Consider the following 11,186-nt stretch of genomic DNA (forward strand, 5'->3'; position numbering starts at 1 on the left):
GTGCCCTGTGTCCCACACCCTGTGGTGACAGAGGCCCTTTCTCTCCCGGCTGTGCTCCTCCTGCAGCCCTGGCCATTAGCAGCCACCCATGACTTCCTTATCCCCTGTCCCCTGTCTCTCAGCCCTGTCCCTGGGCACCATCTGCCATTCCCAATCCCCCCATCCCCGGTACCCTCCTTTGGGCCATGTCCCGTGTCCCCAGGTGCTGTTCCCCCTTCTCCAACCCCAAACCCCCATCCCGTGTGCTGCTGTCCCCTGTGCCCTGTCCCCCACGTCCCACTCACCACCTCCGTGCCGTGTCCCCCATCCTCTGCCCCTGCACCCCTGTTCTCCATCCCATCCCCGTGCCCCCCCATCCACTCCTGTCCCCTCTGCCCTGCTCCCCCCTCCCTGTCCCCATCCCCTGCCGTTCCCCGCGGCCACCCTGCGCTGCCGTCCCCACCGGAGCCCGTCCCCATGGCCGTGTCCACATGACTCCGCTGTCCCTATCCTCGCCTCCCGTTCCCTCCCCGCCTCCCGTTCCATCCCCGCCTCCTTTCCGTCCCCGCCTCCCTTCCGTCCCCGTGCCCGCTGCTTTTCCGTGTCCCCGTGTCCGCTGCCCCCGTCCCCATCCCCGTCCCCATCTCCGTCCCCTGCCCGGTTCGGCGCTGTCCCGGCACTGTCCCCGGGTATCCCGGCCGTGTCCCCGGCTGTGCCGGCGGTATCCCAGCCGTATCCCCGGCCGTATCCCGGCTGTCCCCGTGTCCCCCCCGGGCCCGCCATGTCCCCGCGGGCCATGCCGGTGCGTGTGCTGCGGCTGGGCGCGGTGCCGTACGCGGAGGCGCTGCGGGTGCAGGAGCGCTGCGTGGCGGCGCTGCGGGCGGCGCGGGGCGGCGCGGGGCGGCCGCTGCCGGTGCCGGTGCCGGAGCCGGTGCCGGTGGCGGCGGAGAGCGTGGTGCTGAGCGAGCCGCTGCAGCCCGTGTACACCTGGGGGCTGCGGGGCGCGCCGGGCGCGGCGGCGGCGGCGGCGCTGCGGGCGCGGGGCGCGGCGCTGGTGGCGGCGCGGCGCGGCGGGCACATCACCTTCCACGGGCCGGGACAGCTGCTCGCCTTCCCCGTGCTCGACCTGCGCCGCCGCCGCCTGCCCCTGCGCGCCTACGTGGCCGGGCTGGAGGCGCTGGTGCTGCGGCTGTGCCGCCGCCTCGGGCTGGGCACGGCCCGGGCGCTGCCGCCGCCCTACACCGGGGTCTGGATGGGCGACAGCAAGCTCTGCGCCATCGGTGAGCGGGGACGGCCCCGGGAGCGCGGCGGGAGCATGGAGCCGGGCTGGGCACCGGGGGCGCTCACCTGGAGAGGAGAAGGCTCCAGGCAGAGCTCAGAGCCCTGGCAGGGCCTCAAGGGGCTCCAGGAGAGCTGCAGAGGGACTGGGGACAAGGATGGAGGGACAGGACACAGGGAATGCCTTCCCAGAGGGCAGGGATGGATGGGACATTGGGAATTAGGAATTATTCCATGGGAGGGTGTGCAGGCCCTGGCACAGGGTGCCCAGAGCAGCTGTGGCTGCCCCTGGATCCCTGGCAGTGCCCAAGGCCAGGCTGGACCAACCTGGGATATGATCGGAGGTGTCCCTGCCCATGGAACTCCTCCCAGCCCAACCCAGCCCATCCTGGGATTCCCTGGGCACAGGGCAGGGCACTGCGGGAACCTGGAGCTGCAGGGGTGGGACTGGCACCCAGGAGGGGGGACAGCACAATCTGGAGCCCCTGCAGCCCATCCGGCCCCCAGCACTTGGCACCCCTTGCTCCCAGGGCTGGCTTCAGCCCAGTCCCCAGCCTTGCCCCTTCCCTTGCTCCCCTCCACATCCTGCACCTCTCCCTGGGACCCTGCAGCCTGGATTTGGGGCCCATTGAAAACTCCAGGGGTGTGAGGCGCTGGGGGATGCAGGGCTGGGGTGGAGGGTCTGGGCACGCTGCTCCCCATCTGCCCCAGTTTTGGGGGTCCTGTCAGGAAACTCAGTGTTTGGGTTTCCCCTGGCAGAAGGGAGCCCAGCGTGGTGGGGCAGGATGTTTTCAGTGCCCTGGGCAGCGCGGTCACTGCGGGCGATGGAGCTGACGGGATGTGCTCTCGGCCCCGCAGGTGTGCACTGCGGGAACCACATCACCTCGCACGGGCTGGCGCTCAACTGCTGCACCGACCTCTCGTGGTTCGAGCACATCGTGCCCTGCGGGCTGGAGGGCAAGGGCGTCACCTCGCTCAGCCGCGAGCTGGGGCAGCACGTCGCCGTCAGCCAGGTCCTCCAGCCCTTCCTCGACTCCTTCCAGGAGGTGTTCGAGTGCACTTTGGTCTCCTCAGAGGACCCCGAGGACTAGGATCGCTGTGCTGCCTTGGCCGGGTGTGTTGGCCCCAGGGCAGCCCAGGGTCTCTGTTGTGAGACAGTTCTTGTGCCTTTGCCTGGGGACTGTGAGTGGAGTGTGGCACAGGGTTTCAGGCTGCTGCTGGAGCATCCAACCCTGCCCTGTGAGTCTCCATCCCTTGGCTGAGACCTCCATGGGTACCACTGACCATCCAACCCTGCCCTGTGAGTCTCCATCCCTTACTGAGACCTCTGTGGGTACCACTGACCATCCAAAGCTGCTCTGTGAGTCTCCATCCCTTACTGAGACCTCTGTGGGTACCACTGAACATCCAAAGCTGCCCTGGGGCTGTTCTCTGCAGCCCTGTGAGTCTCCATCCTTCGCTGAGACCTCCATGGGTACCACAGTCACTTGGTGGTGAAGTACCCAAACAGGTGCTTTTGTGGGGCTTTTTTCTGCTTTTTGCCCCACAGGAATTAAAGATTTGTGTGAATGCTCATGAATTCACAGGAATTCACATGAATTCATGTGAGTCATCCCTTGCTGGCGGATAAAAAGAGATTTTATATATAAAGAGAGTTGCTGGGAACTTTGGCTGCCGATCCTTTTGTCATTTACTTACCCTAAGGCTTTACCAATGCCAACCTTTTCCTCACCCTGAGCCCATGGAAAACCCTCACGTGGCAGAGATCCTGGCGCCAGGGAGGGTGGAAGGCGGCTGTGAACCCCGGTGGGAAGGCCACTGTGGATGCAGTGGGAAAGGAGGAGGAGGGAAAAGGCTCGCTGTTCTGGGTGCTCTCCCTGCCGCACAGTGCCTGACCCCCAGCCACAGCCCCTCGCTGCTGTTCTGGGTGCTCTCCCTGCCCCACAAGCTCGGGGCTCTCTCTGTTTTTGGCACAGCTCTGGCAGCTCCTTGTGAGCGCTCCGTGTGTGCCCGGTGGGGCTGGGAACGGGGAAATGGAGCCAAAAAAGGGGAAATGGGGCAGGCTGAGCTCCAGGAGGGCACGGTGAGCCGGAGGAACATGCCCGGGCAGGCTCTGTGCCATGGGAGGGCTCGGGGACCGCGGGATGAGGAGGGACAGGGACAGGGGCAGGGACAGGGACAGGGACAGGGACAGGGGCAGGGGCAGGGGCAGGGACAGGGACAGGGGCAGGGACAGGGACAGGGAAGCGTGAGCGGGGCAGCGCCGCTCTCCCGCCCCACAGAGCCCCGTAAAGCCCCACAGAGCCCCACGGAGCGGTCCCGGGGCTGGGTCTGGGCTGGCCGGGCAGGTGGCTCTGCCCGGGAAGGGGAGGAGGCTGGCGGCGCTCCCAGCCCGCCGCATCCCTCCCTCCCTCGGTCCCTCCCCGCCGGCAGCGATGCTCGCTCAGTCCCGCTCAGCCTGGCAGCACGGAGGGCACGGAGGGCACACGAGGTGAGTGCGAGCCCCTTCCCGCTCCCTGTGCCCCCTCCTCACAGCCCGTGCCCCATCCGTGGGTGCCCTCCTGGGACAAGTCCACACCTTGCCCCAAACTTCCCCAATTCATCCTGCTTCAGTCAGGAAGGCAGCCAGGTCCGACCTCATCCCCGCGGTGACTGCTCAGCCCCTTCCGCCCCTTCCTCCTCCTCCTCCTCGCAGCTGGGGTGTCCTCCTGGAAGGTGCCCCCTGAGTTTGGGGCGGCCCATTTGGGATCAGCTGCCCCTGCACGAGTGGAGCTGCGGGTGCAGCAGGCAAGGAGAGCTGGTGGGGGACACGCTGGACCCTGGGGGGACAACAGTGGGGACTGGCATGTCCCAAAGGGTGGCACACCGTGTCCCAAAGGGTGGCACACTGTGTCCCAAAGGGTGGCACGCTGTGTCACAGAGAATGGCACACTGTCCCAAAGGGTGGCACACCGTGTCCCTTGTCCCTCCCTGGCCATGCCTGCCCCGGGGCCCCAAAGGAGGGGTGGCAGGTCACAAGGGGGCTGGCACCCAAAGGGAAGGGAAATCACCAGGGAGGTTCAGGACAGCAAGATGGGTTCACGGCGATCTGTGGGGAGCTGTGCCAGCTCTGCAGCCTGCAGTGGGGCAGGACACCCAGCATGCCCACACATCCCTGGGGAAAGCACACTGTGAGCCCTCGGGACAGCAGTGTCCCCACATTGTCCCAGCCCTGGGGGGAGAGAGGGGCAGGCAGCTGCCCCAGAGCCCCGGGAGATTTATCTCCTCCAGGGAACGACTGAAATTTAGGGACAGGGCTCCTAGGAATGCAGAGGGTTTGGTGCCGGGGTTCCAGAGGGTTTGGTGCTGGGGTTCCAGAGGGTTTGGTGCCGGGGTTACAAAGGGTTTGGTGCTGGGGTTCCAGAGGGTTTGGTGCCGGGGTTCCAGAGGGTTTGGTGCTGGGGATACAAAGGGTTTGGTGCTGGGGTTACAGAGGGTTCGGTGCTGGGGTTACAGAGGGTTTGGTGCTGGGGTTACAGAGGGTTTGATGCTGGGGTTACAAAGGGTTTGGTGCTGGGGTTCCAGAGGGTTTGGTGCTGGGGTTCCAGAGGGTTTGGTGCTGGGGTTACAGAGGGTTTGGTGGTGGGGTTGCAGAGGGTTTGGTGCTGGGGTTACAGAGGGTTTGGTGCTGGGTTACAAAGGGTTTGGTGCTGGGGTTACAGAGGGTTTGGTGCCGGGGTTCCAGAGGGTTTGGTGGTGGGGTTACAAAGGGTTTGGTGCCGGGGTTCCAGAGGGTTTAGTGCTGGGTTCCAGAGGGTTTGGTGCCGGGGTTACAAAGGGTTTGGTGCCGGGGTTACAAAGGGTTTGGTGCCGGGGTTCCAGAGGGTTTGGTGCTGGGGTACAGAGGGTTTGGTGCCGGGGTTCCAGAGGGTTCGGTGCCGGGGTTCCAGAGGGTTTGGCCACCCTGCTCCGCGGCAGGGGAGCGCTTTGGGGTCGGTGCTGTGCCCCCATTGCTGAGTGCAGCCCCTGCCCCCGCTGTCCGTCCCCGCAGGCCATGGAGCGCACCAACGGCACGGAGCCGTGGCAGCGCAGCCTGCAGGCCGTGCTGAGCGCCCTGAACCGGAGCCTGCACGGGGCCGGGCCGTGCCCGGGGCAGCCCCCGGCCTCGCCGGTGCCCCGGGACCCGCGGCGCGACGCCAACGCCTACATGTACATCCTGTTCGTCATGACGCTCTTCGCCGCCACCGTGGGCAGCCTCATCCTGGGCTACACCCGCTCCCGCCGCGTGGACAAGCGCAGCGACCCCTACCACGTCTACATCAAAAACAGGGTCTCCATGATCTGAGCCGGGAGCGCCGGGCCCGGGGGCACCGTGCCGGGCACGCCTCGGAGCTGGGAGATGCGGCGGGGCTGCTGGAACCCCCCGGAGCTGCTGGGAACACCCCAAAACTGCTGAGAACCCCATGGAGCTGCTTGGAACATCATAGAGCTGCTGGGAACCCCCCAAAGCTGCTGGGAACCCCTTGGAGCTGCTGAGAACCCCATAGAGCTGCTCGGAACCCCATGAAGCTGATGGGAACCCCATAGAACTGCTGGGATCCCCATGGAGCTGCTGGGATCTCCATAAAACTGCTGAGAACCCCATGGACCTGCTGAGAACCCCATAGAGCTGCTGGAACCCCACAAAGCTGGGAGAATGTGACCTGCAAGCAGGTGCTGGTCCTGCAGCCCCACCTGGGCTCCAGCAGCGTCCAGGGGTGCTCCTGGTGCTGAATCCCTGCGGTGTCCGAGCTGGGCTGGCCCTGCTGCCCTGCAGGGAATTAAAGGAGCTGCTGGGGTCGCTCGGGGCTCCTGTGTTTGTCCCCTGAGCCAAGGGGCGTCTGGGGCAGTCCGTGGGGCACGGCTCTGTGCCAGAGCCCGGGAATGCTGACAGGGATGAAGCTCTGCCTGTGGGCTGCCAGGGGATTCCAGGGCGGGATTTTGGGGCACCACAGCCCCGGGATGGGAGAAATCCCTGGGATGGAGCGGGATGGGACACATGCCCGGGATGGGACAAATTCCCGGGGTGGGACAAACCCCCGGGATGGGACAAATCTCCAGGATGGGGCGGGGTGGGACACATCCCTGGGATGGAGCGGGATGGGACCCATGCCCGAGATGGGACAAACGCCCGGGATGGAGAGGGATGGGACAAATCCCCAGGATGGGACACATCCCCGGTCTGGAGGAGCCCAGCATTCCCATCCGGACGCTCTGTCCCTCTGTGGGTCCGTCCCTCTGTCCCTCTGTCCGTCTGTCCATCTGTCCCTCTGTCCCTCTGTCTGTCCCTCTGCCCGGAGCCCCGGGCACGCTGCCGGATCCGGCCGAGCGGCTCCCGGCGTGTCCCAGCGCCTCTGCGGGCTCCGGATCCGGCCGTGCCGGGCTCTTTCCTGCTTCCTTCCTGCTGTCAGCGGCCGCTCTGGCCTTTTGTACCGAATGCGGCTCCCAAATGCGTTTTCCATGGGCCGAGAGGGGCGGGAAGGGGATGTTCTGGGGTCCTGCTGCCCTCCTTGGCTTTGGGCTGCCCTGGTTCGGGGCTGGCTGTGGGGTGTGAATGGCCAGGGCAGTGAATGTCCCTGTCCTTCAGCGCAGGCTGTGGGGCAGCGCCCGTGTCCCAACCTGTCGCTAATGGCATAATTAGTGCCTCTAATTGCAGCTAGATTAGCTGGCCCGCGGGAGCCTTTCCGCCTGCATTCCAAGGTCAGGCACGGCCGCAATGCTGAGCCCAAACTGTGACGCCAAGCCCTGATCCAAGGAATAACAGTGGATGTGTGCTTGGGGCAGGGCTGGATACCTTGGCACCGGCAGGGCAGCAGCCTGGTGACCATTCCTGGTCTGCTGTGCCCTTGGATTGGGCACAAACCCGGAGCAGGGAATGGGGAGCCCGTCCTGGGGCTGATCCGGGCGGGATTCCCGAGGCAGGCAGGGTTTTATGGGTGCAGGTGTCCCCGGGCACAAACCCTGGATCAGGGGGAATGGAGAGCCCTTTCTAGGGCAGATCCCGGTGGGATTCAGAGGCAGGCAGGGTTTTATGGGTGCAGGTGTCCCCGGGCACCTGGCCCCAGCGGGAAGCGGCTCCGCTCTGCTCATCCGGCACCTGCATTGCTGGGAAAGGAAAACAAAAAACGCTTTATCTGCACACAGAGCAGGGCAACCGGGCCAGGAGGGACAGAGACACGCTGTGCTCGTCCTTTTCCTGCACCTGCTGGGGTTTGGCCTCCTCCAGCGCCAGCTCCTCCAGCGGGATGGGCTGTGGAGCAGCCAGGCTGGGATGTGGGACATGGGATGGGATGGGGGCTGGATGGTGAGTGTGGTAGCCCCAAATCCCCCCCAAATTCAGGTAGAATTCCTGCTTTTCCGACTTCTCAGAGAGAGGGATGCATCTGGTGACTCCAGAATCTCTTCTAATGCTGTGGCCCAAGGGGGAAACCCGTTGAAAGATAGCATGCCATAAAAATCTGGGGGAAAGAAAATAAAAATGCTGCTCATCCCTAATCCGGCGGATTCTGAGGGTGAAAATCCCTCCTGCAAGACACAGGAGGTTAGCAGTGGTTACCCACCCGATCTGCAATCCACTGGCAGCTCCACTGTCCATCCAGAGGAGGGAAAATTCGGGAAACCCGGACCAGGGCAGGGGGGGACATGCCGGTGTCCCCAGCCCGGCTGGCTGCCACCTGGCCGGGTGACAAGATGCCAGTGCCACCTTGTGGCAGCTGCCTCGGTGTCCCGGTGTCGCATGCCTTGGCTGAATCCCCACATCCAGCTGGGCAGATTGCAGCTGCCCACATTTGGGGTTTAGCCGATAGGAAAACCCGTCAGGCTCCTGGGAGGCGGATGTATTGGAGATTTGTGTGCTGGCACACAGCAGCAGATGGCGGGTCAGGGGTGCCTGGAGAAGGACACGGGAACCTGCGGGAATGGGGCTGCCCTTGGCTCAGCGGATCAGTGCCCAGCAGGAGCCTCAGGAGCCGCTCCGGGGCTGCTGCTGTGATGCTGATAAGGAAGGCACCAGGGGAGCTGATAGCAGCTCAGTGTCGCGGTAGGGCACGAAGGAACACAAGCGCACACCGCTGTTCTCAAGGTGAAGATAAAAATAAGTTTATTTTCTGACTCCAACATTTATAGGTTTCCAAGAGTGACAGTGCCACCTCTCCAATGACGCTGGACAAACCAACAACTGTCAACATCAACTTTCTCCTCCTCCATAAAAGACTGCAAAACAATGAGTTACTTACAGAAAGTGTGTGAGAAAGTTCACTACAAGAATGTCAACATCAGAGAGCTTAGGAAATCTTTAAAAAGATTTTCTGCTGCCTCGGGTCCTGCTGGCTGGGAGAGGCTGGCACAGCTCACTGAGCAGGGAAGCTCTGCTCCAGTGGTGAATTTGCAGGTGAATCCCAGCATGGGGAGAGATGAGAGTCTTGACTCCTCCATGTTTCAGAAGCCTGGTTTGTTATCTCGTTATATATATATATAAATATATATATATATATATATATATATATATGATATTAAAATAAAATTATGTATTAAAACCACAGTAAAGAATAGAAGAAAGGATTTCACCAGAAGGCTTGGAAGGAAAGGAATGCAATGGAATGACAATAAAATCTTGTGACTGACCAGAGAGTCCGAGACAGCCGGACTGTGGTTGGCCATTAATTAATGAGACCAGTCAAAGATGGATCTCTTGCATCCCACAGCAGCACATAATCATTGTTTGCATTTCTTTCCTGAGGCCTCTCAGCTTCTCAGAAGGAAAAGATCCTGACGAAAGGATTTTCCATAAAACGCATGTGTGGCACTGCAGGGAGCAGGCAGAGCCCCAGGGGTGGGCGCTGCCCAGGGCAGGGCTGAGCCAGCCTCACATCCCTGGCATTGCTGGGATTTGCTGTGTCTCTACCAGGGAGAGCGAGCAGGGTGCTCAGGAGACAGAAATAATGAAATTTTAACCCAAAATTCCTGCCCCGGGGCAGCACTGAGGGGCTCAGCAGCTGCAGGAGCACACGGGGGTCACCCTGCACAGCCTGGAGACACCAGGAGTGCTGGAAAAGCAGCTGGGATGGCTCTGGAGCTCTGGGCTGGAGCTGCACCACGTGGAATAAATGAATAAATGGTGAAAATTGCCATGGAAACCTCAGGATCTGCTGAGGTTTGAGATGTACTGCCTGAGACCAGTAACTTGCTCCCACCACGGGGCTCCTCCATCACGGGGCTGGTCCCAGTGCTGTGCGCTGGGTTTGGGTGTGGGACGGCCCTGAGGATGCTGATGGGGTGGGAGACACCTGCCTCTGTTCCTGAGGTGTGCCCCAGCGCTCCTGGTGGCAGCAGGACAGGGGGATTGTGTCCCTGAGCCCCTGAGCCCAGTGAGAGCCCACCTGCAGCCCTGGGGACACAGCAGCACCTGGAGAGGGCCCAGAGGGGGCTCCAGGGTGAGCAGAGGGATGGAGCAGCTCTGCTGGAAAGGCTGAGGATGGGGATCGTTCAGGCCAGGCTAGAGGAGCTCCAGGGTGACCTGAGAGTGGCCCTGCAGCACCTGGAGGGAAGAGAGGCTTTGTACAAGAGTTCAGGACAAGTCTGCCTCAAACCAAGAGAGAATGGATTTACATGAGAGGTTAGGAGGAATTCTTTGGCCCTGGATCCCTGGCAGTGCCCCAGGCCAGGCTGGGTGGGCTGGGAGCACCTGGCACAGTGGGAGCTGTCCCTGTCACAGCAGAGGTGGCGCTGGCTCTGGTCTGGTCCCCATGTGGCCCCGTGTTTGCCCTGGCAGGCCCAGAGCACGGTTTCCCTGGTGCAGGACACAGAGCAGGGTTTCCCTGGTGCAGGACAATGCCAGCAGGGTTTCCCTGGCTGCAGGACAATGCCACAGCTCCGTGTGACACTGCCCTGCCTTTGGAGCTGCCATTCCCTCCCGCTGAGCCCAGCCACGCTCCTGGCGGCTCCCAGCACACGAGCTGCAGCTGCCAGAGCAAACTGGCTGCCCTGCCCCTGCCAGCCCTGCTGCTGCCAGCCCTGCCCCTGCCAGCCCTGCTCCTTTCCATGCCTCCAGCCCTGCCCCTGCCAGCCTGGCACCCCTCCATGCCTGGCCTGTTGGCCCTGGGCTGTGCTGCTGCTCCCTGGGCACTCAGGGGAAAGCACAGAGACCTCGGCTCTGCTTCCACCTGGGAATGGGTTTCAGCTTTCAAAACTCTTCTGGAGGCCCCTGGATCCCTGGCAGTGCCCAAGGCCAGGCTGGACACTGGGGCTGGGACACCCTGGGACAGCGGGAGGGTTCCCTGCCCATGGCAGGGGGTGGGAATGAAATGAGCTTTAGGGTTTTTTCAACCAAAACCATCTGTGGTTCCATGATTCTATCCCTGTGCAGTGCCTGCTGTCACTATGGCAACCTCTGCCAGGACATGCTGTGGGATTGGGATGGTGAGGGACTGGGATGCTCTGTGGGGTGGGATGCTGTGTCGGACGAGGATGCCCAGCAGGATGAAGATGCTCTGTGGGATGAGGATGCTCTGTGGGATGAGGATGCTCAGATGAAGATGCCCAGCGGGATGTGGTCCCTCCGAGCCTGCTGCTCAGTGCCAGGCAATCCAGCTGGAGCTGGTGCCGCCGGGGAGGGCTGTGATCCCCCACTAATGGCTGTGGAATTGCCATCTGGAATCGCTTCCAGCGAGCGGCGCGCCCCCAGGGCAGCTCGCTGCCCGCTGCCCTCCCGGGGGAGCACAGGAGGCTGCGGGCGCTGCCGGGCGGTCCCGAGCAGGGCTGCAGCCGTCCCTGGGGCCGGGCAGTGCCGGTCGGCGGGCGCAGGGCACACACGGCACGCCCGGCACACACGGGACACTTTCGGGGCGTTGTTTTCGCCCCGCGGCGGAGGCGGGACGCGAACCCGCGGTCCCCGCTGGCAGTACCGCTCCCGG

The 11,186-nt window shown here is 63.2% G+C and overlaps 2 protein-coding genes across 2 annotated transcripts; both read left to right on the forward strand.

Annotated features, from left to right (window-relative positions):
• Positions 1-532: 532 nt before the first annotated feature.
• LIPT2 (lipoyl(octanoyl) transferase 2) lies at positions 533-2,358 on the forward strand. The gene is made up of 2 exons (XM_074530072.1): positions 533-1,259; positions 2,116-2,358. The coding sequence occupies exons 1-2, from the start codon at positions 761-763 to the stop codon at positions 2,346-2,348; spliced, it is 732 nt and encodes a 243-aa protein (XP_074386173.1). The 5' UTR covers positions 533-760; the 3' UTR covers positions 2,349-2,358.
• Positions 2,359-3,614: 1,256 nt separating this feature from the next.
• Positions 3,615-8,788, forward strand: KCNE3 (potassium voltage-gated channel subfamily E regulatory subunit 3). Its single transcript, XM_074530073.1, has 2 exons — positions 3,615-3,748; positions 5,288-8,788. Exon 2 carries the CDS (start codon positions 5,291-5,293, stop codon positions 5,579-5,581), a length of 291 nt encoding a protein of 96 aa, XP_074386174.1. The 5' UTR covers positions 3,615-3,748; positions 5,288-5,290; the 3' UTR covers positions 5,582-8,788.
• The last annotated feature ends 2,398 nt before the right edge of the window (positions 8,789-11,186 follow it).

This window comes from Zonotrichia albicollis, chromosome 2 (assembly GCF_047830755.1).
Source record: "Zonotrichia albicollis isolate bZonAlb1 chromosome 2, bZonAlb1.hap1, whole genome shotgun sequence".
Lineage (NCBI taxonomy): Eukaryota > Metazoa > Chordata > Aves > Passeriformes > Passerellidae > Zonotrichia > Zonotrichia albicollis.